General features: G+C 49.0%; 2 protein-coding genes across 2 annotated transcripts in view; both read left to right on the top strand.

Moving 5' to 3' along the window:
• CAMK4 (calcium/calmodulin dependent protein kinase IV) overlaps positions 1–27500 on the top strand; it is a 193702-nt gene that overhangs the window by 39326 nt on the left and 126876 nt on the right. The window lies entirely within an intron of this gene.
• On the top strand, positions 12922–13875 carry LOC101524634 (olfactory receptor 2M3-like). The gene has a single exon (XM_004586577.2). It carries the CDS (start codon positions 12922–12924, stop codon positions 13873–13875), a length of 954 nt encoding a protein of 317 aa, XP_004586634.2.

Raw genomic sequence — 27500 nt, 5'->3', positions numbered from 1 at the left:
GTATCTATGTTGCAAATATCTTCCAATTAAATGAACACCTTAACTCACTAAAACATGCTGTAATGCAGGATTTAAAAAATACCACCCTATGATATAGGAGATAAGGAGTGTAGTGATGTGTGTGTGTGTGTGTGTGTGTGTGTGTGTGTGTGTGTTACCCTAAAGGCAGATGCGTTGTGCAGTGACCGGTGTGTGAGAAGGTGCTGCTGTGGAAGAGGATGAGTGGTGGGAGGACGCAGAGGTGTGTAGGTGTCACCAGAGCAGTGATGTGTGGTGTCTTGGTGGAGGTGTGAGTGTAGATTCTACTATAGCACAGTGTGAGTGGTGCGATGTGTGTGTGTGTCTGGTGTGCGGTGGGGGTGTGTAGGTGCCACCAGAGCAGTGATGAGTGGTGACTTGGTAGAGGTGTGTGTGTGTGTGTGTGGATAGATGTGGCTGTGTCTTCGGATGTGTGGTGTAATGTTGTGGACATTTGTGGACATGCTGCTGTAGTGTTGAAGGACAGTGCCCCGAAAACCAGACCACGATGCCTGAGGACTCCGGATCTCAGACATTCTTGGCAGACTGAGAATACTGCAGGGAGCAGACTCCCTGCTGGGCTTGCGGGTGAGCCTTGCTGGTTAGTGTGCCTGGGGAGGTGCGAGGCATCTTCATCAGCTCCCTCTTCCTTTAGTGATTGTGCTTGAACGTGTCTGAGTACAAAGTTCTGTTAGATTCCTTTTCTGGTTAGATCTGCTTGTTTACCAGTGTTGATTCCTGTGACTCATGTTTACTCGTATGGTGGCTTGGAGACTGGTGATGGTTCTCCTAAACCCTTGTAGAAGCGGTTTGTGTGCTATTGTTCAGTTAACTTGTAACCTTTACCAGCCTGCTTGCTTTGCAAAAAACTGGTATAAATTTCCCCAGAAAATTTCAGTTCATCTCACCTTTGCATCCCCTGTGTACCAAAGTTCTCAGCAGAGACATCACACCTCGAGTCCCAGTCCCCACTAGAGAGACCCCCAAGACTGTAGCAGCTTCATGGCGTGATGCTGTTGATGTGTGTGGGTCCTTCTATGGCGGAGATCACATGGCCTGTGTGATGTGCTGATGGAGACGCTGCTGCAGTCGTGGATGTGTGTGTAGATGCTGTTGGAGCGGTGTTGGTGGGTTGATGATGATGTGGCATAGACGCTGCCATAGCAATGGGGAGGTGGAGTGATGATGTATTTATGTGCAGTTGCCGTTGTAACAGCAGCTAAGTTGTAGGATGACATGGAAGTGTGTACATAGACTGATGTGGCAACTTGAGCGCTGGGGTGATGATGTGTGTGGATTCCTTTTGTGGCAGAGAATGAGGGTGTGATGTTGAAGGTGTGTGTATCATGCTGTAGCAGTGCTGAGTGATGCGGGTCTTGCTGTAGCAGTGGATGAAAGAAGAGATGGATTTTGGAGGCAGAATGGACAAGTGATCGGAGAGCAGTTCCCTGGGTTTAGAACAACTGGTTCCGTTCTTGATGGATTAGTAGGAATTACCATTCGTTAACCCTTGGAGGATACTGAGGTCTGTAGGGCTCTGAAGTGCTTTGTAAACTGCAAGTGTTAGTCCCCTATGTGTTGTGTAGTGTGCAAAGCTTTTCTCCAGTTCTGCTGGTTTTTCCTTCACTTTGCTGATCAGAAGCTTCTTAGTTTGATGTAGTCCCATTTGTTTATTTTGGCTTTGATTGCCAGTACTTTTGGTGACTTTTCTAAAGTTTTTTTTTCTTTTTTTTTAAACATTGTTTTGTTGTTTTGTTTTAAATAGCCATTTAAAAAATATTTATTTATTTTTGTTGGAAAGTCAGATATACAGAGAGGAGGAGGGACAGAAAGATCTTTCATATGCTGATTCACTCCCCAAGTGGCCACAACAGCCGGAGCTGAGTTGATTTGAAGCTAGGAGTCAGGAGCTTCCTCCAGGTCCCCCATACAGGTGCAGGGTCCCAAGGCTTTGGGCTGCTTTCCCAGGCCATAAGCACGGAGCTGGATAGGAAGTGGAGAAGCTAGGATGCGAACCCGGGCTTACATGGGATCCTGATGCTTGTAAGGCGAGGACCTAGCCAATAGGCTACTGTGCTGGGCCCTCTGAGAAGTATTTACCAATGCCTATATCTTGGAGAGTGGTTCCTGTGTTTTTCTCTACCGTTTGTTGGTTTCTGGGTGCAGATTTAGGTCCCTGATCCATTTAGAGCTGATTTGTGCATAAGGTGACAGGTGGAGGTCTTGCTTCTTAATTCTGCAGGCTGCTATTCAGTTGTCCCAATAGCGTTTGTTGAATAGACCAGGCTTTTTTGCTGCATTATTTTCAGTTTTCTTGTCAAAGATTAGTTGACTGTACATATGTGGACTCCCTTCTGGTGTTTCTATTCTGTTTCATTGATCTTCTGTTTCTATACCAGTTACCAGACTGTTTCGATGACCACTGCTCTGTAATATGTCTTGAGGTCTGGAATTGTGATTCTGCAAACTTGATTTTTATTCTTCAGGATAGCTTTGGCTATTCGTAGTCTCTTGTGTTTCCAGATGAATTTTTGTATCTTCTATTTTGTATTTTCTATTTCTGTGAAGAATGTTGTTGGGATTTTGATTGGGATTACATTAAATCTGTATATATTTAGTAATATGGGCATTTTGATGATGTTGATCCTACCAATTCATGAACATGGTAAGTTTCTCCATTTTTCAATGTCTTCTATTTCCTTTTAAAATATTTTATAGTTTTCTTCATTGGGATCTTCCACATATTTAGTTAGCTCAACTCTTAGGTATTTAAAATTCCTCTCTGCTATTTTAAAGAGTACTGTACTTACATTTTTTTTCTCAGCCATGGGATTGTTTTGCGTACACTAGTGCCATCTATTTGTGTTCATTAATTTTGTATCCTGCTACCCTACCAAAATCTCTTAGGAGTTCCAGTAGTCTCTCGGCTGAGTTTTTTAGTTCTCCTATGTAGAGACTCATATCATCTGCAAATAGAGATAATTTCAGTTCCTCGTTTCCAATTTAGATTCCTTTAATTCTTTTTTCTTACCTAATAGCTCCAGCATGGACTTCCAATACTATATGGAAGAGTAGTGGTGACAGTGGAAATCCCTGTCTAGTTTCAAATTTTACTGGAAAGGCTTCCAATCTTTTCCCATTTAGTATGATTCTGGCATTGGGTTTTTGTAAATTACTTTGTAGAATGTTCCTTCTATGACTGTCTTGCTTCGGGTTTTTAGCATGAAGTCATGTTGGATTTTATCAAATGCTTTCTCTGCATCTATTGAGATGATCATATGGTTTTTATTTTTCAATTTATTCATGTGATATATCACATTTGTTGATTTGAGAATGTTGAACCATCCCTGCATGCCTGGGATGAATCCCACCTGGTCCAGGTGAATGATCTGCCTGATGTGCTGTTGGATCCTGTTGGCTAGTATCTTGTTGAGGATCTTTGCATCTGTGTGCATCATGGATACCGGTCTGTAATTCTTTTTCTGTCGCTTCTCTCTCTGGCTTTGGTATTAAGGCGATATAAGCTTCATAGAAAGAGTTTGGAAGGATTGCCTCTCTTTCTGTTGTTTGGAAAGGCTTGTGGAGGATTGGGGTAAGTTCCTTTTGAAACTTGGTAGAATACAGCAGTGAAGCCATCTGGTCCAGGATTTTTCTTGGTTGAGAGGGCTTTAATTACCAATTCAATCTCAGTCCATGTTATAGGTCTATTTAGATTGTTAATTGCTTTTTTATTTAAATTTGGTGGATTGTATGTGTCCAAAAATCTATCTGTCTCTTCTAGGTCTTCTAATATGTTCTCATATAGTTGCTTATAATAGTTCTTAATAACTCTCTGTACATCTGAGGTATCTGTTGTTATGTTTCCTTTCTCATTTCTGATGTTATTAATGTGTATCTTCTCCCTCCTTTTTTAACTAGTTGGGAATAGTAGGGAGTCTATTTTGTTGATTTTCTCAAAGAGCCAGCTCTTTGATTCACTAATCTATGTGCAGTTCTCTTTGTCTCTATTTGGTTTATTTCCTCTCTTATTTGGATTATTTCTTTTTTCCTACTAATCTTAGGATTGCTTTGCTGTTGTTTTTCTAGTTCCTTAACTCTAAGGTTAGCTGATTTACTTGATGCTTTTCTAGTTTCTTAACATAAGCATTGATTGAGATGAACTTTTCTCCTAATACTGCCTTTTGTAAGCTGGTACAACCATTAATAGAAGAGTGCATGGAGAATCCTCAGAAATCTGAAAGTAGGTCTACCATGTATGGCCCAGCCGTCCAACCCCTGAGAATTTACTCAAAGAAAATCATCATATGAATGACTTGTCTGTATCCCCATGTTTACTGTAGCTCAATTCACAATAGTCAAGATGTAGAACAAATGTAAATGTCCAGGAAGGGGGGTATGCCGAGGACTACTACCCGGCCATAAAAAAGATGGGTCCTGTCTTTTGAAACAAAATGAATGCAACTGGAGACCACTATGCTCAGTGAAATAAGGAAGTTCTGAAAAGTCAAATATACTATGTATCTGATTTGTGGTAATTAATACACAGTAAGGTATATGATTAAAATGGACATTTTGAGATTTGATTATTGTGTATAGCTATTACCTATAATCTTGAGGAACAGTGTTTTTTTTAACTTACTACCTGTTGCATTCTTTATTTAGTGAAGAATTAAGCTTGTGATTATAAAGTAAGTTGAAAGCATATTATTGTAAAAATTAAGAGAAAAGTAAGAAATGAAGGAAGAGAGAGAGGGTGGGACCAATGTTAGAGTTTAGGATGGGAAGTGTCATTTCCCTTTTAAATATGTGTATATGAAATACACGAGATTTATTCTCCTTTAAACTTTTAAAACCAAAAAGCAAGTACATGACATGAGGGGAAGGTATTAGAATGGGCAACATCTTGCGGTGGTCACATTAGTGAGGTCAGACTCAGCAGGGACCCTGGGGAGTGAGCGGCAGTGTGAAGGTATCTTATGCCAGAAGATTCCTTCTCCTTCCCACACCTCATCCCTTCCTTCTCTACAAAGTCAAGGACTCCGGTCTCCTGATGCTGTTTGCCTTTGCTATGGAATATTTTCCTTCAAAATATGGATCCAAATTGATGCTCAATTCAAAACAAACTGAATTGGCTCATTAAGCTTGATTCTTCGCAAGGCCAATGATATTTTTAAGTAAAATTGTAATGTGAGAAATGTTGGAGGTTTATAGAGGAATTACAACGAATGCAGTGATTTCCCCACTGTGCTTGCCTGGTTTCCCGTGGGGTTAGCACTCACTGCACTATAGAGACTTCCTGTCACTAGGGCACACGTTGCTAGCTTGTCTGATGTCCCCTCTGTCCCCATGTCCCTCTGTGATCAGGGTCCATTAAAGCCCACCTTGCATCTCCTTGTGTGCTCAGGCTCTGGGCTGTGAGCTTCTCAGACCTGTTTCGCTACCAACCTTGGCCACTTGGAAGACTACTGGGCCAGTGTTTCCTAGACTGTCCCTTGTTGCATGTCTAGTGTTTCCCCACATGTTTAGACTGACGTTGTAAGTGTTGGGGCAGAAGATGCTGGAGGGAAGGTGACTTTCTGTGTGCTCTCAGGGTACGAGCTACCCGTCTGACTTGCTGCCGAGGATGTTAACTGTGGGTACTCGTCTGAGGCAGCATTCATGCTCCACCAGAAGGTCGCATTCTTCCCTTTTCTGTGCTGTGGTGTTTAGGGAGCAAGTCAGGTCAGTCCCACTCAAGGCAGGCCGAATTGAGTTCTTCCTTCTTGGGGGTTGAATAGCTACACAACCCGAATGGAATTCTGTACTGTAGGCTGCTCTCCTTTCGTCCCTCTTCTTTCATTTTTTTTCTGCCTTCCTTCCCCACCCTCTTCCTCTTCCCCTCCCCCTTGGGAATATTCAAGATATCCCCTAATGCTTATATCAAAGCATATAATTAACTTGTCAAGTATAGCCATATATATATAATGCTGCCACATATTTAACAGACTGCAGTTCTGTGTAAATGTGGTTTGCGTGTAGACTAGGAAGCTGAGAAGAGTGTGATTCTCTTTGTTGTGATATTTACTTTATTCCAATGGTCTGGAACCCAACCTGCCACATCTCTGAGTTATGGCTGAGCATCCCGCATCGTAGCGAACAGCTTGTGATACCTTTGTTGACTAAATTAAACAGAAGACTTTCAAAACGTTGATGGTGTATCAATCCTAGAGGTTGTGCATATTTCTTGTAGCGAAAGAACGATTTTGGATCATCAGCACAGAGAGGACCTTACTGACATTTTCCAAGAAAGAGATTGTATCCAAGACAATACCATCCCTTTATCATGAACAAGAGGGGTCCGTCCAAAAAGTATTGTCAGCCCTGGCATGATGGCTCAGTGGTAAATCACTGCCTTGCAAGCACCAGGATCCCATGTGAGTGCCAGTTCATGTCCCGGCTGCTTCACTTCCCATCCAGATCCTTGTTTGTGGCCTGGGAAAGCAGTAGAGGATGGACCAAAGCCTTGGGACCCTGCACCCACTTGGGAGAAATGGAAAAAGCTCCTGGCTCCTGGCTTCAGATCAGTTCAGCTCCAGCCAGGTGGCTACTTGGGAGTGAACCAGCAGATGGAAGATATTTTTTTTCTTTCCCTCCTTCTCTCTGTAAATCTACCTTTCCAATTAAAAAAATCTTTAAAAGCAAAACAAAAACAAGATCTCATCTGTCATGGCAGAGAATTCTATGAACCGTGTCGTCTGCTCTGTGGTGAACATGCAGGCAGTGATGTCTTTTCTGTGAAGGAAAGGAGACTCCCCTGTGTGCTGCTTTCAAAGCTGAGAGAGAACACAGGCCAGGCTGACTTGCTTTGTAAAGAGCAGGGCAGGCTTTGTCCCAGCTCTCAGCTCTGCAGGGGTGGAAGTGGCTGTAACTCATGGGTGCCTGAATGAGCCTAATATTTCTAGAAAACTCTGCTGGTGGGCCATGACACTGAATTCTATAGAATATTCTATTTTTAGATTTACCGAAAGCAGGAGAAGCATGGACAGAGCAAGAGTGAAAGTGAGCGAACGAGGCCCAAGCACTTAGACCATCTACTGCTGCTTTCCCAGGCCGCTGACAGGGAGCTAGATTGGAAGTGGAGCAGCTGGGACACAAACAACAGTTTAACCCATTATGCCACAATGCTGGCTTCTTAATTTTCTTAATTCATGGGCTGTACCAGACTGGCAGCATACTGGAGTTGATGTTATTTTGCTAACTTCTTATACAAATGACATAAAATCAAATGCTTTAAAAATTATAGGGGCTGGGCCCGGCGGCGTGGCCTAGTGGCTGAAGTCCTCGCCTTGAAAGCCCTGGGATCCCATATGGGCGCCAGTTCTAATCCCGGCAGCTCCACTTCCCATGCAGCTTCCTGCTTGTGGCCCGGGAGAGCAGTTGAGGACGGCCCAAAGCTTTGGGACCCTGCACCCACGTGGGAGACTGGAGGAGGTTCCTGGTTCCCGGCTTTGGATTGGCGCGTACCGGCCCGTTGCGGCTCACTTGGGGAGTGAAACATCAGACGGAAGATCTTCCTCTCTGTCTCTCCTCCTCTCTGTATATCTGGCTTTCCAATAATAATAAAATCTTAAAAAAAAAATTATAAGGGCTGGCATGGTGGTGTAGCTAGCTAATCCTTTACCCTGTGGTGCCACCATTTCCATATTGGCACCAGTTTGTGTCCCAGCTCCACTTCCATTCTAGTTCCCTGTTTATGGCCTGGGAAAACAGTGGAAGACGGCCCAAATGCTTGGGACCCTGTACCCAAGTGGGAGGCCCAGAGGAAGCTCCTGACTCCTGCTTTGGATCAGCTCACCTCTGGCCATTACAGCTGTTTAGAGAATGAACCAATGGATAGAAGACCTCTTTCTGTCTTTCCTTCTCACTCTGTAAAATCTGCCTTTCAAATGAAAAGAATCTTAAAAAATAGAAGAAAGCTATTAGCAGAAATACATATATAAAATTATTATTACTCAATTGAAACAAAACAAGAAAGTAAATCTGTGTTGTCTTTGTACTTAATAAGCTACGTTCTGTCATGAAAATGTGAGCATGTGTAGAAGTGACTATTTTGTTCAAAGGGACATGTGTGTTCTCGCAGGAAGTGTCCCAGAATGACACGTGTGTGCCTCAACAGCAGCATGTGTGGCCACAGGATCCTGCTGCTCCCTCCCACTCTCAGAACGCCGTGCCTGATGAGCCCTCTGGAGATACTGCCATACGGGCTCACGAGGTGTTTTTCTCCAGTTGTTGGAAAAGATAGCTGTTGTCATTGTTCCTGCTTTTGGTGACTTTTAGATGATGACTGTTGTTTCTGAAGGAACTCAGTGAGGGCTCACGCAAGCTCGTGATTGTCCAGGTGGTTACTTTGGCATTTGCGGGCAGCAGGACTGCTCCTGTGAGTCTTTAGCTGATGTGTGTGCTGGGGGGGAGCCGCGGGTGGACAGAGGGAGCGTCTGAGATGCAGGACCCTCTCAGTGGCACAGCACCTTTCAGAGAGGCCTGTACCATTGCTGCTTCTCTGATATGTGCTAAAGACGCACCCAGTGAGACACTCTGCCGTGCTCGCCTTTGCAGATAGCACAGCGGAGCTCAGAGAGTCAAGTTATGTGTCCAAATCATGGTTACCGGGGGGGGGCCTTTGGATTTAGATCTGCAGGGCCCCAAAGTTAATGGTATTTAGATAAGCAACACCAAAATGAAGCTGTGTGATTGTCAAGCTGCTTCAGAAAGAAATGCTTTGTAATGTATACGGGGAAGTCTCTTGAGTGAGAGGGAGAGAGTGCATGTGAAGACTTGACAAACCTACCCTTCTTGCCTGATGTCCAAAGCTCCATGGCCATCATACGCCCTGATGGCGGCTGGCCGTCACGCGCCCTGATGGCGGCTGGCCGTCACACGCCCTGATGGCGGCTGGCCGTCACGCGCCCTGATGGCGGCTGGCCGTCATGTACCTTGACAGTGCCTGGCCACACCGTGGGGCTTCTCAGTAAAGTGTCTGGGAGCAGGACTGTGGAGCTGGGAACCCTGGGCATCTGTTGCACACCATGTTCCCTAGTTCCTGAGGTTCACTGTTTTGGTCTGAGAGCCAAGTTAATTAAAGTCTGGGGACTCTGCTCCCCGGGGCCATTCTCTGTGAAGGTCTCCAGACCTAGAATTTGGTGACAAATTACACAGCCTCCAGGCAGAGCTCAGCTGAAATACACACCAGCTTTCTACCTTCCTCGTGTTATGGCATCACCATCATTGTACACATGTCCAGAATCGCATGATTCTCCAAGTGTGTACCGTCAGCTGCATTCACAGCCCTGTGCACTGTGAGATGAGCAGCTGCATCTGACTGCAGAAGGCCCTGTACCAGCAGCTACCAGAGGTACAGCAACATGGAGCCAGTCGCCACAGAGGGCAGTTGTCCACCAGGAGTGGGCACAGCCCACTCCCCGCCTGGTAACAGCCATTCTGTAGTTACATGGCCGATGTCTGTTCATGTAATATCAGACTTCCACTTGTGATGATCTCAGATGTGCATTTGACAGCCGTCTCAGAACTGAGGTCAAGGGCCAGTCTGTCTGGAACCAGTGTTTCTGTCTTGGATCTGTGTAAGTGTTACTGACCCAGTGACCCAGTTTGTACATGTGTTGTCCCTTTCTGTGCATTCTCCCCTCACTCCGCAGAAGTTCCTTAGTTTGATACAGTGCCATTTGTCTACCTTTGCCTTTATTGGCGGTGCCTAACCGTACAGTCATCGTCTGTGCCAATGCCTTGGAGCTTTCCCCTAATAGTTTCATAGTTCCTGGTGTTACATTTAGACCCTTGATCTATTTTGAGTTGACTTTTGTATAGAGTGTAAGGTAGGGGTTGTGGTGTGGTCAGTCTTCTTGTCTGACTGAAAAGGCGTCGTCCCGTGTCCAGACGAGTAGCGAGCCAGAACAATCCATTGAAACAAGGAAAGCACAGCTTGATGAAAGCAGTGGCCACCTGAGACTGTAATGAGACCCCAGGGCTGACGTGCGAAGCATTACGCTCTTCGTTTTGAGTAGCTTTGCCTTCTTCCCAATGAAGTAAATTACGGAGTATGTTTGGAATTGTCCTCAAAGATATTTATGGAATTGACTTAATTTAGTGGTGAAATATGCTTTATTTTGTGGGAGCAATTTGAAATACTTCAGAATGCTTTGTTGTGGCATTTACATTTATATTCAAAGAATACTTTTTAGTCTGGCTTCCTGTGGTCCCCAAAAGTTTTCCTTCCTAAAGATTTATCCCACAGTTCATTTCAGATAGGTGGCTGTTAGTTAATGAGCTTACTAAGTATTAGGTAAAAGGTACAGTTGTTAAAACATGAGTGGGCCAACCATGTGTGAAGGCTTGTTTCTCTGCTCTAGATGTTGATGTTTGCACTGTTCTTCACAGCTGACTGTTTCTAAACTCCTTGACAGTTGCATTCTGACCTTGACAGTGTGGTGAAGAGGTGGACTCTGTGCTAAACAGGGCAGTTTAAGGCACCAGCAACTCCTGTCATGGGGCCAGTGGGGTGGTTGTGCTCTGCAGTGACAGCAGCACAGGCGCTGACGTGTGGCACCAGCAGGCAGTTGAAGCCTCAGCAGCAGACTTGGTAGTTACGCGGGAGATTTCACAGGAGGGAGAGGCAGGCTGCAGGTGATGTGGGCTCCCAGGTGTACATGCAAGGTGACTTCCCCACGTTCATGAGCACAAGGCACAGCTCATTGCTGCCTTGGTTCCTCACACTTCCGTGAGGTGCTACACCCCAAGGTAGACACGGCTCCAATCCACTTGACCCAGAGCTTGGCACTGAGCTCTCCGCTCTGCACTCACTCTCCCACATCCAAACGCAGAGGTGACTGAAGAACTACCTGTTCCCATTCAGTGTTGCCCCTTGGGAGAAGTAAACGAATGTGGAGCGAACCTCAGTGGGTTACAGAGGTTCCCCAAGTACCCCAAGGTAATGGAAGTAGGAAGTCCCTGGAAGTCCATGTTCAGGTCTCCTTAGCAGCAGTGCAGTCTGTCATTAGCTCTGGATTTTACATTTCATCACACTGATGGCAAAAATGAAAGCAATAGTTTTTCTCCTTAACTAATCTTCTGTTCCCAGATAATAAGAATTTGAATATAAACACCCAGGAAAGAGTGATCAAGTAAACCTGAGGGTGGTGTTGTTTTGCATATTCTGTCTCTAGCTGCCTTCAGGGTGTTGTCACATGAGCTGCTGCAGTAATACTGTTACAGGGACGCTGCACATCTGGAAACTTCTGCCAGGCAGCACTTGTCCCACCCAGCCTGGAGGGGTCCCTACTCTGGTGAGACAATTTTCCAGGGAGTATCTTGGCTCTCACCTGCAAGGTGTCCTCCTTGCAAATATGGGCTGCCAGGCTCCACAGATTTGCTCAACTTCTGGTGAATAAACACTGGGTGCATACCCTTTGGAGTGTTTATTCCATGCGATTGGGCTACAGGTCAGTAAGACATCAGCCTAACCCCCAAGCTCTTCCAGTGGTCGCAGGGGAGTGAGAGGGCACCGGATACTGTGACATGCAGCACTGGGCCCTGTCCCAAGTCCTTGGGGTGTAGTCCCTTACCAGAGCCCTACATCTACCACCCTCACTGGGCACCCTCGCTGTTGAAAACGAGACAAGCGGTGGGTGGGATTGGAGGCCCTGACTCTGCTGTCAGTCTGGTGGAAATACTGGCCCGTGTGAGGCTCGTGGAGCTGTGGGAGAGCAGGCAGGCAGAGCTTTTCTCCAAGTCTCAGGATGAACAAGCTTAAAGAGGCTCCGACAGCCAACCCATGAGGGACCCCTCAGGCAAAACTGGAAGCAGAAGTAAAGATGGTGGGCACAGTGTTGTGGGGGGCTCTGGGGAGACCCAGTCACCACACTGAAGTCTTTGGAGATCTAGAATTCTCAACTAAATACAAGGTCTTTATTTGGCCAACAACACAGGCTATTGATGGTTTTAAGTACAGCATTTATACAAGTCTAGCAGTTTTTGTATTCTGTGACATGAAGACAGTGAGCCAACAAGGATAAAGTAAACAAGTAAGCTATTTCACTGAAATATAACTGAGTAATTGGTTTATAATTTACAAAACTAAATTGAATGGTTGAATTTTCCCTTATTTTATTATTATTATTTTTTGCTAACATACATGAGAGTTAATAGTTAGGGCCTATGGCTAACAGCAACCATATATAGTATCTTTTTTTTAAAAAAAAGATTTATTTATTTTTATTGGAAATGCAGAAATACAGAGAGAAAGAGATAGAGTGAAAGATCTTCCATCGCTGGTTCACTCCCCAAGTGACCGCAACGGCTGGAGCTGAGCCAATCCAGAGCCAGGAGCCAGGAGCCAGGAGCTTCCTCCAGGTCTCCCACGCGAGTGCAGGGTCCCAAGACTTTGGGCCGTCCTCGACTGCTTTCCCAGGCCACAAGCAGGGAGCTGGGTGGGAAGAGGAGCAGCACAATACAAATCGGTGCCCATATGGGATCCTGGTGCATATAAGGCGAGGACTTTAGCCACTAGGCTGCTATGCTGGGCCCCATAGTCTCCTAAGCATGTGTTTCTAGAAAGTGGGTGTATAGTTTTTACAGGATTCTCCAATGAAAAAGAAACAAAAACAACAGTAAGATTGGCTCATCAGAGGCTGAATAGTATTGGACTTGGCCGTGGTTTTCAATAGTTTGTATTTAACAGTTCTGGCAATTGTTTCAGAAGAAATGGTACAGCATCCCCCCAGAAGTGATGGCAAATGCTGAGACTCCAGAATTGGAAGAAGGTTCTGAAATTTTCTGAACCGTCAGTTGACACAGGATCTGTCAGAGTGGCGGTAGGCAGCCCTCCTGCATCTGGTTGGCCTGTGCAGCAGCATGGCGAGTGGGAACTCAACCTCAGCAACCGACTTCCTCCTGGCCGGGCTCTTCCCTGGATCCCCGCATTCAGCGTTACTCAACGTCGCAGTCATCTGCATCTATATCCTGGCCTTCCTGGGAAACGCCCTCCTGATTGTCCTCATCCTGGGGGACTCCCGTCTCCACACACCCATGTACATCCTGCTCAGCCAGCTTTCGCTCATTGACCTGACGCTGACCTCTACCATCGTCCCCAAGATGGCCACCAACTTCTTCACGGGGAGGAGGAGCATCTCGTGGGTGGGTTGTGGGACACAGAGCTTCTTCTTCCTGATGCTAGGCATGTCCGAGTGCCTCATCCTGACCCTTATGGCTTATGACCGCTATGTGGCCGTGTGCAACCCACTGCGTTACCCCTCCATCATGAGCCCCCCATTCTGCCTACGCACAGTGGTGGGGTGTTGGGCAGGGGGCTCTGCCAGCTCCTTGGTCCACACCGTGTACCCTCTGCACTTCCCCATCTGTGGGTCCAGGGAGATCCCCCACTTCTTCTGCGAGGTGCCGGTTCTGATCAAGCTGTCCTGCGAGGACACCTCCACCTATCAGTCTGTGGTGGTGGTGACGAGCATCGTGCTGCTTGTCGTCCCCTTCGGGCTCATCACAGCTTCCTACATGCTCGTCTTCCTCTCTGTCCTCCGCATGAACTCCGTCAAGGGCAGGAGGAAGGCACTGGCCACCTGCTCCTCGCACGTCACGGTGGTGAGTCTCTTCTTCGGCCCCAACATCTTCATCTACATGAGCTTCACGTCCTCACACAGCCCAGAGCAGGACCAGGTGCTCTCCGTGTTCAGCAATGTGCTCACTCCGCTGCTGAACCCCCTTATCTACAGCCTGAGGAACAAAGAGGTGGTGGCTGCACTCAGGAAACTGTCGGGGAGACATGGGGTTCCTAGCAGAGGAGTACAAGGGTGACATGGGATGGGCTGTAACCCTGAGCAAAGCTGCAGGCCCAGATTGTGTGAACTGTCAGCTCAGGACACCACGACAAAAGGAGCTCCAAGTGAATGGACATTCGGTCGTGGTGCCCCCAGGCTCCCAGGAGGGGGGTTGTTGCTGTTACTGTACATATCACCGGAGCCAATTAAGTTAGGCAAATATTAATAAAATTCTTTTACATTTGTATTAAAATTTGGTCCACAGTCTCTGAGGTTGTTAGAAATTTCCTACAAATATAGAAGAACCCATGTTTGGGCCTCCAAATGCATTTAACTTCCTGAGCCAGCTTGTTAAAAAGTTAATTTGAATGCCACAGTGAAATATTCACGTTGAATACTGGCATCCTGAGTAGTACAAGACGCTAACAAAAGGAGCCTAGTAAGCTACCAGATGAGAGGGTAGGAGGATTCAGTTACCCCGCCTGATCTTCACGTACCTGAAACCCTACACCCTACACAGAAGACCACATCTGACGCCTGGCTACGCCCACGACAGTCCATATCACCCATCGAGGCCCACCCAGCTCCTGAGAGAGCAAAGAGGGCAAAGTAGATGGAGATGGGAAAGCACTCAACACAATGTCTCAGGGGTTCTCCTGCCAGCAGATTGCCAACACCACCGAGGGGTGAGGAGACGGTGTTCTTCAGTCGCAAGAACCACCAGAGACGGTCTGCTCGAGCATGTCCATTTGTGTAATGCAAGCGCAGACTTTTATAGACTAGGAAAGGGGCCGGCAGAAGGGCATTTCCCAACAGTCCCCCCACCCCAACAATGAAACTGTAATTGGCTAGAAGGCATGTCTGTTTCTCTGGACCCTCCAATCATGTACAATTATGCAAAACAAGCATGGTTGGCAGGTATGCCTCAGGTCACAGGCAGGTAAATCATGGGTCATATACAACATAGCATGGCAGGTATGCCTCAGGTCACATCTACCACATGTGGCTGGCAGGTAGGCTGTGGGTCACATTAGACTTCTCAGAGTTGTTTATCAAGGAAGTTCCAGCACAACTTGTACAAGGATAGAGAAGAGATAGAGATGCAACCAACTACTTTTGGTTGTATGACCAGTGAACAGGCAGGTTGAGGTCTCGGTTAGCCGAAACCATTGTCAGGGGGTTCCCCCAGGGACACATTGTGCCATGTGCCCATGACCTCCTGCATTGGCGGAGCAGGTAGAGATTCAGGGGTGATCTCCCACACCATGGACTGCTGTTTTCCTACTTAGGTGTTTTGTATTGGCTGCCATGTATTGGTCGTATGTATGTCGCTCGTCCAACAAAACGACTATTCACAAGACTCATGTCCAAAGTGCTTTTCTGGATTCTGAGGCTGGGGAAATGAGCACGCAGCTCTGTTCTCATGAAATCCAGCTCATGCTGTCTAACCCTACAACGAGGGAGGTGGATCCTCACTACCAACATGAAGAAGAGAACCCCTATTCCCAGCTTCAGGGGCCAGGGGCCAGGGCCGCTTCTCACCTTCCACTGAGGACAGGCCTGGTAGGACGTGCCCACAGCCCCTCAGGGTTGAGAAGCATGGGACAGCAAGGCCTGTTCCTTCTTGGGAGACTTGCCCACAATGGTGGCTGGGCTCAGCAGGGCTTGGTGTCTGCAGTCAGCGCTGCCATGGGGACAAGGGTGCCCAGGACCTCTGCCTAGGGAGCTGTCTGGATCTCACTCCCTCACCCCTCCCTCATCTCTGTCACCATCCTCCACCTCCACAGGCAGAGATCCAGGGATTCCCAGGCCTGGCCTTGCTGGCTGTAAATGAGCTGGTGGGAGGTCCTGGCTCAGGGAGGGGATGGGGTTTCCAGGAGACACATGCCTGGGGCGATGCCCAGATACGGACTACACTGACTGGGAAGAGACTTCATTGAGGAGGCTCTGGGAAGCAAGCAGCAGAGGAACAACTGTCACTCCAAACTAAAGAGTGCAGCCATTACCCGCAGCACCAGTCATGCACACTGGGGTCAGACCACGCTCAAATTAGCAGTCTGCGTAACATGCCCGCTTACATAAATGATGATCAATATTATGGCATCAGTATTTTTTGTCTACTTAATATTTAGTTACTAATTTTTGGTCTTACAGCTTTTATTGGTGTTTTGAATTTTATTCAAAGATTTGTTTACTTTTCTTCGGAAGTCAGGTATACAGAGGAGGAGAGACAGAAAGGAAGCTCTTCCGTCAACTGGTTCACTCCCCAAGTGGCTGCAGTGGCCAGAGCTGAGCTGAGCTGATCCAAAGCCAGGAGCCTTTTCTCGGTCTCCCAAGTGGATACTGGGACTCAAGGCTCCGGGCCGTCCTCGTCTGCTTTTCCAGGCCACAAGCAGGGAGCTAGATGGGAAGTGAGGCTGCTGGGATTAGAACTGGTGCCCATATGGGATTCCTGGCAGGTACAAGGCAAGGACTTTAGCCACTAGACTACTGTACTGTGCCAAGTATTTTGAGTTAAGTTATCAGAGAACATTATGCTATTTTGCATAACCCAATGTTTTGAAGCATACAAATACTTTAAAAATTCAAGGAAAATGGAATTAAAAGTTTTTAGCACAAAAATTATTGAAATTCATGCGTAAATTTTTCATGGCCTGTTTTCTATAAACATTTTGAAGATTGTGCAACTTTGTTGAAGATTAACTGGTGAACATGGACATTACCATGCAGTCTTCATTGACATGATGAGGTAGTTGTTTATGATATCTCTATTTTTCAGGAAGACATCATCAACCTTGGTCATATGCGATACCTTAGGTCTCTTAGCTCAGTTGTCCATTGACTGTGGTCAGTCCTCCTCGGCCACCATCTGTTCCTCCCCTACTGTCCTTCCGAGCCTTGGATATCCATTCTGTCTACTTAATTTATTTGAGGAAATGTATGGCTTTGGGGTCTCAGTGTGAGCCAGATCTAGCAGAATTAGTTTTTCTGAGCCTGGCTTTCTCATGTAAGCTGGATCTCATCCATACCCAGGCATCTTGTACAAAGGGATAGAATCTAATTCCTTCTTCAGACTGAAGGATATTCCCGTGTGTACATGTATAAACACAGTATTGATTCATCTGTGAGAGTCACTTAGGTTGCCTCCAAGTAAACTCTTATGAATAAGGCTTTGATGAGATGTGCCAATGTTCTTTCAACCCATTTGTTTCCATTCCTCTGAAGATACTCCTGGACGCAAGGATGCAGGCTCGGGAGGCAGTTCTGTTTGTGGAGTTTTTGGGAACCTCTGTATTGTCAGTGGTGAGCGTATACAGATTACTGTCAGCAGTGGTCAAAGATTCTTTTTATTAGTAATCCACAAAAATACACATGTTAAATCATTTATTTTTTTAATTTATAAATCATCATTGTAGAACACAGATGATCTGTGTGTACATTTGCAAAAAGACTCAAGCAAATTACCAATTCATTTTTTATTTTTCATTCTGCTTGGGGTGAACCTCAATCTACCTTGCAAACGTTTAGATACACATAATAATGATCATGAGAAGAGCTCAGACTGCCATGGGATGGATGATGGAGCCTCCTGCTGCTCCACCTGTGTGGACATGTAGCCCTTCAGCCCCTCCCTTGGCACCAGGACCCCGGAACACATTTACTCTGGGACCCACCACCCTAATTCTAAAACTCTATCTAACAGGAACTCTATTTATTTTTTTATTTATTTTATATATTTTTAAATTTTTTTTATCAATTACATTGCATTATGTGACACATTTTTTTATTCACTGGGATTCCCCCCGCCCCTCCCCAAACCCTCCCCCTATGGTGGATTCCTCCACCTTGTTGCATTACCACAGTTCAAATTCAGTTGAGCTTCTTTCATTGGAGGTTTTTACCAAGCATAAAGTCCAGCATCTTATTGTCCTGGTAAGTTCAATGGTTTCTTGGTGAGACCATCTCTGGTCTGAGGGCAGAGCCGGCAGAGTGTCATCCCAATCAATTAAAAGCCCCAACATAATATTTACAACAATTTACAACATTATGGCATTAATTGACATGGTATTGATTAACCAATATGTTGATAGGAAAATGCAGGTTCTCAACCAAAACCTGTGGCTTCTTCATAGACATTTCAATTTTGGTTTATATTCAACCGTGTTCTATACACCTTAAAATGGCTATAGATTGCTATTCAGCTGTCTCATGTCTATTTTAATTTTAGTATTTAGCAGTTTATAGCATTGAAGCATGATTTCGCTGAACCTAGCTGTTTTTCGGGTAGTCTAACTCTATAATTCTAACAGGACATATGTCAACAGTTTAGGTGAACATTTTTAGGAGGGGTGTGCAGAGAAATCTTCCATACCCCAGTGAGGAGTAACTAATCTTTGTGTCCCACCCAGTGAGTTATAAGTGCATCCCTGCTGACAGTTTCCTGTCTGTTTCTAAGCTTTCCTTGTTGTTCTCTATCTATTCTAGTTTGTTTGTTTGTTTGTTTTGAGGGGTTTCTGGAGCGATCCTGATGGTCATTATGAGAGAGGGTGGGGACCCAAAGTTGGGAGCAGGAAGGACCAGAGAAAGCTATCCCTAGTCCCAAAGGAAGTTTACTGCCTAACAGGAGCTCTAACTCTCTACCCCGAACTCTAACTCAGTGAATCTGGCATGATCAAATGGAACACAAATGTTGACCCTGCACTCACAGACTCTGGAATTTAGAATAAAAATATAGGAAGAGAAGAAAACCCAAAGCAACACAACACACACAGAAACCAGTGAGCAGTAAAGTCACAGAGAAGCCCTCACAGGAAGTGACTCACAGGAGTTAAACTGGGGACAGTGCAGAAGAAGCCAAGAACATGAAGAAGCAGGCACACCTGGATTACAAACCATCGTCCAACACTCACAAGGATTTATGACATGACAGTGTGGTGGGCGACAGTGCCTTCCTCAGGGCCTGCGTGACGTCCCTGTTTCTCAGACTGTAAATGAAGGGGTTCAGCATAGGGGTGACGATGGAGAAGAACACAGAGACAGCCTGGTCCTGGGCAGGGCTGTGTGAGGAGCCCGGGGTCATGTAGGTGAAGATGGTTGGGCCGTAGAAGAGGCTCACTGCCAGCAGGTGGGAGGAGCAGGTGCCTAGTGCCTTCTTCTTGGCCTGGCGGGAGTTCATGCGCAAGACAGTGAGGAAGATGATGGTATAGGAGGAAGAGATGACACCAAAAGGGATGAGGAGTAACACAATACCAATCACAAGTATCACCAACTTGTATGTGGCAGTGTCCCCACAGGCAAGCTTCATGACGGCCATGAGTTCACAGAAGAAATGTTCTATCTGCAGGAAGCCGCACTTGGGTACATACATGGTGTAGATCACCTGGACCAGGGCATTGAGTCCACTCCCCACCCAGGACCCCAGGACCATGCTCTGGCAGACCCTCTGGCTCATGATGCTGTGATATCTCAGAGGGTGACAGATGGCCACGTAGCGGTCACAGGCCATGAACATGAGCAGGACACACTCTGCCCCACCCAGTGTGAGGAAAAAAAATGTCTGGGTACCACAGGCTATGTGTGAGATGCGCTTGTGTCCCGAGAAGAAGCTGGCGGCCATCCTGGGGACTGTGGTGGAGATGAAGAGCAGGTCCACGAGGGACAGGTGGCGGAGGAGGAAGTACATGGGCGTGTGCAGCCGGGCGTCCAGCAGGATGAGCACAGTCAGTGTGGCATTACCCCCCAGGGCCAGGATGTAGGTGAGGACGATGAGGCCAACGAGGACATCTGCACGCTGCAGGTGCGGAAAGAGCCCCAGGAGGATGAACTCGGCTCCGGTCGTCTCATTCCCTCCAAGCATGAGTGAGATCCACAGCTGCACAGGAAAACAGCAGGATGCCATGCCGTGAATGTGTGTGTGCCCTCATGGTGCTGTGTGTGCCAGCTGCTGTCCTCTGCCTCAGCCCAGCGTGTCAGTGAGACTCAAGTGTGCTCCTCCTGATGGCGTGGACAGAACTGCAGCCGGTGTGTGCACCATTCCCGACGACCCCAGGAGCCACAGCCAGCAAGGGGCCCAGGAGCTGTCCTTGGTGTCCCTGACCTCCTGTGTGTGCTCAGCGTGCCTCCCACATGCAAATGAGCCCTCTCCCTCTGACTCTGCTTTGGGCTGGAGGTGGGAGGGTTTGTTTTTGTGTCCCGATCACAAAGATGTCTGGCCTGCCACATTTTCCATGAAGTTCATTGTCTTAGGAACCAGTGTGAGAGCAGGTGTCAGCTCTGTCTTTGGTTAGTGGCTAAGAGCAATATAGGCAAGAAGGGAGACTCGGAGTGCCCACTTGGGTACCTGACCCCGGTGCAGAAGACAGATCCTGGGCCAGGAAAACCCCTCTGAGAGCCGATGTTTCACCCATGTTGGCCAGCCCTGCGTGCAGGTCTGTGGGAGGAGTTTGCTGTGGTGTAACGTGGACTCAGCAGTGCCTCTGAGCACAGGATGCACAAGCTTTAGTTTGAGATCTGAGTCCAAATACCGGAGCCCATCAGCTGTGCTCTTCCACGCTGCCCTGGCTCTCAGTTTGCAGCTGGTGAGGCCCCAGGACAAACACTTAGCTGCCTACCAGATGCCAGGCTGTTCCTGCTCTTCCTTAAGCAGCTTCTTGGCCCCAGTTATTTCACCAGCCTGGCAGAACCCCCGGGATCATGACAACGTGGTATCTCAGAGGGTGACAGATGCCTGTGTTATGGTCACAGCCATGAACGTGAACAGGATGCACTCTTCCCCAGCCAGTGTGAGGAAGAAGAATGTCTGGGTCCCCCAGGCTGTATGAGATGTCCTTTCTGCTGAGCAGCAGGTCCCTTGTGGAGCCTCACAGCCCGGACATGCAGTGTGTGAGTAGCCGCGTCAGAGCTGCGGGAGACCCTAGACAGAACCTGCTCTGCTTGGCACCGGAGGGGCAGAGGAGCAGAATGTGAGGCTTAGCAGTCACAGTGGGGGTGGCAGGGCCTCGCAGGGTTCAGCGTCTGTCGCTCGGCCCGTGGGAAATGCCGTTCACCTAGCTGCCTTGTACCTTCTACCCACTGTCTTCTCACCACTGCGCATTTCTCAGTTACTGTGTGTGTTCTCCAAAGACTCCTAAGTTCTTACTTCCCCAAAGGGTGTATGGAGATTCCTGGCTTTGCGTGCTAGGGTGCTGAGTGCGAGCACCCTGGGTGTGTGATGCAGGTGTGGGCTGAGTGCTCTCCCTGTGGAAGTGTATCTTACGTGACTGACCACAGAAGCACCAAGTCTAGGACCTGAGAGAGCATTGCTCTGAGTTACTTTGCTGGGGTATATGCAAACAAATGGTGTACCAGCTGCTTGCTGGCACGCATGCCCCAGGAACTGTGGCTACACACGAACAAGCACAGTGCTGCACACATAACGCTCCTCAAGCTCCATCCTGACCCCGACTCACCCTGCACAGGGATGCCAGCTTGTCCTCGGAGTGAGGCTGTGTCCCTACACCGCCTGTCTCCTTCCCCCGGAGAGGCCAGGAGAAGTGGAGCAGGAGTGAGTGGTAGGGTAAGCAGCGTTTCCTGCTTCTGGTGCTGTGTGCTGTGCAGTGTCTGTGTGTGCAGCCTGCCCTGCAGGTGCGTGGAGGAGGAAATAGTGTCGGTGGCTTAGCAGATCCTGTGGGGTTGAGCTCACAGAGGACTGTCCACCAAGAAAGGCCCTCCTCTCAGCTCCTGTTCTCTCAGGGCTGGCCTCCAAGTATGGACCTCCTCTTGGCTCCTTGCTCCTAACTCTCCCAGAGATCTGGTGAGCGCCCAGCACCTTGCCTGTCCCTGGGTCCTCTGATCATCGACATTGAACTGTTTCTGACTCACTGAGCACTCAGTCATGCGCAGGGCAGACGGTGTCATTGCTGAATGTAGACCTACCTAGTACGTCTGTTCCCTCAGTCCCCTCATCTTTGCTCGCTGTGGTGGTGACGCGCTGCTCTCAGGGTCAGCAGACTCAGCAGTGCTCCTCCACACTCACCTCCAATCACAGCTCCAATCACAGGGTTCCGTCTCCACTGCCCAGTGCCCTCTCTGCCTCTGCCTGGCTGGCTGCCGGGCTTTATACATCCTCACAGGTGCACCTGAATGGGTCTGCCCTCAGGGACCATCACTGTAGATTGCTCATTGGCAGCTGGGACTCGGGCCCAAACTCCTGTGGGATCTCAGAGGACAAGGACCTGTGAGACTCAGTTAAATAAAGTAGCCACAGGCTTTTTCAAAAATGGAAATTCTCCCCAGCTGTGGGCATTGGCCTATATAGCATTGTAGATAGTCAAGTGTTACAATACCAGGACAAAAGCAGCTAGGCTCATGGGCATCTGGGCTTGTTTAATGCCAAATGTATGTTAACCATACCAGTATGCCATAGTTGCTTCGATGTTGGAAACAAGAGGACCTTTTAGGGACAGTAATATCCCAGCTCACATGAGAAATATGAGCTGGGATTGTTACAATTAAGCATTGGCTACCAGGGCACAAAAAGCGATGTCTGGGGGCCTGCCTGGCAGGGCTTGATCTTAGTACCCACCAGCGAGTGTTGGGGCAAGGGGTAGACCGTGGTAGGCTGGGCCATGTTTCTAACCAGCATGCAATAGAACCGGGTTTAGGAGTAGATTCTGTGAAGGGTCATGGGCTCAGCTTTGTGGGACTGCCATACTAGCTGGTTTGCTCAAGGGCTTGGATGGTGACAGGCTGAGCTAGGCATGAGCATGGAACTCAACAACACTCATGCAGATTTAGGTTGAGAACAGGCCAGGCTGGTCCAGGCTGCAGCACTTGCAGGCACAACTAAGAATTGGATGTGGGGTGGGCCAGGCTGGGTGCAACATCTACCAGTATGCACAAAGGCCAACACTGGGAAGCACTGTCGGCTAAGGGCCTAACACCCACTGGCACATGTGAGATCTAGGTCCGGGAGTGGACCTGTGGAGAAACTTGAGGAACACCCCTTGTGGGCCAAAGCTCCCACTGGTGAGCACATGAATTGAGGCTCAGGCTGGGCAGGGCTGCTTCACTCATTGGCAGGTATGTGGGTTGGCTCTGTAGGGAGCCGAACAGGCAGGGCCAGGCCAACCGTAGCAGATTGGCATGTGCAGGAACCAAGATGGAGTGCAGGCCAAGCTATAGGTTGGCTATCAAAGCTACTGATTTGCATGAAAGTCAGGGATGGGGGCAGGCTGGGTAGGGCTAGACTGCAGTACCCACCAGCGAGAGTTGGGACTAGGGGCAGGCCAAGCTGCAGCATCTGATAGCAGAGACCAAGCTGGGTTTTGGGATATGCCCGGCTGGGTCGTAGCTATCACTGGCATGTACAAGATCTGTGACTGGGAGCAAGCTTGGTTGGGGAGCTAAGGAGATCCCCCTGCTAATTTTTGGTTCCCACTGGTGAGCTGGAATGTTGGTGGTAAATTGGACTGGACATGACTGCAGCATCCCTCAGCATGGGTGTGGACTGGGTCTGTGGGGTGCCAGAATAGGCTAAGCGCAAGCACCCCCTGGTGCTCATGAGAGGCAGGGTGGGTGTAGGACGGGCTGGGCTAGGTCTTTGCACCTGATGAACCACATGAGACCTGGGTCAGGGGTGGACCAAGCAGGGCTGGGCTGTAGCACCCAACAGTAAGAGCTAAAATGGGTGTGGGTCAGTGGGCAAGGCCACTGTCCCTGCTAGGACTAGAGGTAGACCATGTCAGGCTGGCCAGGGATTCACTGATGTGTATGGTATCTGCCACTAGGAGGTGATCTGATAGAGGAGCTTGGGGAACTCCTCTGTCAGGACAAAGTCCCTGCAGGTGAGCACAGAAACAAAGGCTGGGAGTGGCCCAGACCAAGCCAAGTTGCAGTGTCAGCTGACATTTGTGTGGGTCAGGTCTGGGGGTGGACCAGGCTGGGCCAGTTTAAAACACCCACTGTCATGTGTGAGAATGATGGTGGGGTGCAGGACAGGCCCGGTTGGGCCACAACACTAGCCCAGTTCACATTAGGGCCAGGGCTGGGGACTGACGGGCTGGGTTAGGCTGTAGTACCCTCCAGCATGAAGTTTAACTGGGGACAAGTGGGACCAAGGCAGGGTGCAGCACCTGCTGGTGGATGCCAAGGTGAAGCAAGCAATGCCAGTTTGGTTGTTTATTGTCTTGGCGAGCAGAGAGGCCCTTCGTTGTTGGTCTTACACTTTGTCTTCATGCATGTCGTATGTGGGACAGGCACAGCCACGCTGCTCTCTTTGGACTCCCATCTGTGTGGCGTCTTTCTCCACTCACTCCTGTCCCTCTGTGTGTGTTTTCAAAGTTGCAGTATCTCTCTTGGGTCAAGATGCACAGGCTGGGTCCTGTGGGATTCCTGTTTTTTTTTTTTTTTTAAATTTAGTTTTATTTTTATTGGAAAGGTGGATATACAGAGAGGAGAGACAGAGAGGAAGATCTTTCGTCCGATGGTTCACTCCCCAAGCAACCACAACAGGTGGAGCTGAGCCAATCCGAAGCCAGGAGCCAGGAGCTTTTCTGGGTCTCCCACACAGGTGCAGGGTCCCAAGGCTCTGGGCCGTCCTCGACTGCTTTCCCAGGCCACAAGCAGGGAGCTGGATGGGAAGCGGGGCTGCCAGGGTTAGAATCGGCGGCCATGTGGGAACCCAGAGTTCAAGGTGAGGACTTCAGCCACTAGGCTACTGCACCTGGCCCTCTCTTAGTTCTGCAGCATATTCATGGCAGTTGTCTCAAACATCCAGTGCCTCTGCTTTCCCCGGTAGAATTTCCAGAACTGCATTTCATTTCCTTAACTGAGATGTCACATATGGGTGTGTGTGTGTGTGTGTGTGTGTGTGGGTGGGTGGGCGTGTGTGTGTGTTAGAAGTGGGCACTTTGAGAAGCCATCCCCTGCTCTAGTCTCTAGCCTTTTCTTTGCAGCCTGGTCCTGAGCCAGGGCAGCCCTCACCACAGCCAGCTGAGGGTGTGAGCATGAGGCAGAAGCTTGGAGTCTTGTCCCAGGCGTCTCCACACGTGGATTTCTGGGCCTGCCGGTGCAGCTCTGGGCTGCCTCGTGTACACAGCCACTCTGGCATGTCTTCCTGGAGCTGTGGTGCTCTGTTGAAGATGTCTACCTCAAACTGATCTCTTGGCCTCACGGTCCTGCGCACGCGTGTTCTCCTGCAGCTGTGCGCAGCACTGCCAACTGAGATCCACGCTGGTGGGGCCAGTGGAAAAGGCACAGGCAGCCCTCAGGGTGTGCAGGACACTGCTCTGGGAGGGTGTCAGGGCAGGAAGGCAGAGCCAGGGTGTCCTCCTGCGAACCCAGACCGCCTCTGTCCTGGGAGTTGTTCCGACCCGGCTCCGTGGCTGTGGTCTGTGCTGCCCGGAGCCCTGCGAGAGGTTCATTCAGTTGCCGATTTCCTGTGGGAGAACAGAAGCTGGGAGCTGTCTGATGTCACTCTGAGGTTGTGACAGTCATGGTACCTGTGGTCTGCCTGCACTCTTCATTAATGAATTCTGTGAAAGCATTGTTAGGCGCAGAGCAGAACTGGACAAGAGACACGTGGCTTTGCAGATGGCCCCCTCCCAGACAGGCAGGTCCCACTCACCGCTGGCATCCACACCTCGGAATCCTGTGTTTGTCACCTTTTCTGACTGACTTCTTCGATGTGGTAACACGTATCTAAGAGTCTCCCATTTCTACAAGAGGGAGGGGCTGGGCTCAGGGGCTAGGACCCCAGTTGGCACACCTCTACCCCGTACACTGGTATCCTGGTGCCTGGATTCAAGTCTTCCTGCAACTCCTAACTCCGGCTCCCTGCACACGGGGGCCTGGGAAGCAGCACTGGAGGCTGCAGGACTTAGGGCTCTGTCACTCAACGAGGGTGGTTCCAGCCTGGCCCAACCCAGCCTCTTGCAGGCATTTGGTGAGTAGATTAATGGGCAAGAGATCTGTGTCTAAGATAGAAATACAGATGTAGAGTAGCCCCCCATAGGGACTGTGTCCCCAGCTCTGAGGGCCATCCCCGTGTACAGCCAGGTACTCACTGAGGTCACCTGTGGTCCCAGGAGGCAGCAGACTTCTGGAAGCTTCCCAAGTGGCAAGCCAGGGGCCCTGGACAGATACCTGACCATCGTCCGGATTTGGCTGGAAGGGGGAGATGGCAGAGCAGGCCCTAACAGGACCGACGCTGTGTCCTTTCATTTGTAACACCCCCAACTGCTGCAGCCCCTGTGGCCAGTGGAAACTTAGACTCCAGGGACCTGCTGTGTGCCCATCAGTTATGAAGTACGTGGATATGACGGAGGCCTGCGTGGGAGGAGGGACAGACGGGGTCCAGGTAGTACCATGCCCTCTGCCTGTGGGCTTGATCCCCACCCAGGGGAATGGAGTGACCCGTGGACCCCAGAGAGTGACGGCAGTGCCACCTGGAACAGATGTACGGGAAACCCCCTCCGGGCTTCCTCAGGCTTGCTAATGGCTGTCTCGTCGCGCCTCAGAGCAGCTGGGTGAGGGGCCAGGGCAGCTGTCCATACGCTGGACTGACTCACCTTCAGTCACCCCAGATTCCCAATGCTTAGGTACCTTGGGTCCTAAAAGAATCCCTTCCGGGGATTCAGCCCTCTGCTTCTGAGCTTGGCTGGGGTCAGGGCGCCCTCTGCTGATGCTGTGCTGGTCCTGCAGGAACACCCAGCAGCATGGCGCGGGGCTGCCATCAGGCACCACACTTGTGTCACATACCTGTGTTGGTGTCACACACCTGTGTTTTGTGTCTTCGCTGTGTTCTGTACTCTGTAGATGAGCAGGACTTTTCAAGTTCTGGTAAACATCACTCACTTGTACTGTGGGGCTTGTACCCTGTGGGAACCTCTCTTTCCCTGAAGGGATTATTTTAGGGCCAAAATTGATCTGTGAGAAGGATAAGGGAGGGAGAGGGTATGAGTAGACCAATCCCTCAGTTGGCTGTGGAGTGAAGGGTGACCCAGTGACATGGGTGACCTGTCCGTGTGTCAGCCACGAGGGAGGGGTGAGGGGTGACCCAGTGACATTGGTGACCTGTCCGTCAGTCATGACATGGGTGATCCGTTCATCTGTCAGTCACAAGGGAGGGAGGGGTGAGGGGTGACCCAGTGACATTGGTGACCTGTCCGTCAGTCATGAGGCAGGGTGACCCAGTGACATTGGTGATCCGTTCATCTGTCAGTCACAAGGGAGGGGTAAGGGGTGACCCAGTGACATGGGTGACCTGTCCGTCAGTCATGAGGCAGGGTGACCCAATGACATGGGTGATCCGTTCATCCGTCAGTCATGAGGCAGGGGGACCCAGTGACATGGGTGATCCGTTCATCTGTCAGTCACAAGGGAGGGAGGGGCTTCCAGTTCTGCATATCTTTAAGTCTTTGATTTTTTAGTGTCATCCAGAGAACTTTTAGAATTACTGTAACAAGGCTAGTGTTGTGGTGTAGTGTTGAGCCACCACCTGCAGTGCCAGGATCCCATATGGGCACTGGTTCTAATCCCAGCAGCTCCACTTCCCATCCAGCTCCCTGCTTGTGGCCTGGGAAAGTAGTAGAGGACAGCTGAAGTTCTTGGAACCCTGCACCCACGTGGGAGACGCGGAAGAAGCTCCTGGCTCCTGGCTCCCGGCCCCTGGCTCCTGGCTCC

Source organism: Ochotona princeps, chromosome 19 (genome assembly GCF_030435755.1).
Source record: "Ochotona princeps isolate mOchPri1 chromosome 19, mOchPri1.hap1, whole genome shotgun sequence".
NCBI lineage: Eukaryota > Metazoa > Chordata > Mammalia > Lagomorpha > Ochotonidae > Ochotona > Ochotona princeps.
This window is presented reverse-complemented; position numbering and strand designations above follow the sequence as displayed.

Coding starts and splice junctions, on each gene's coding strand:
- LOC101524634 (XM_004586577.2), top strand. CDS start 12,922: ATGGCGAGTGGGAACTCAACCTCAGCAACCGACTTCCTCCTGGCCGGG.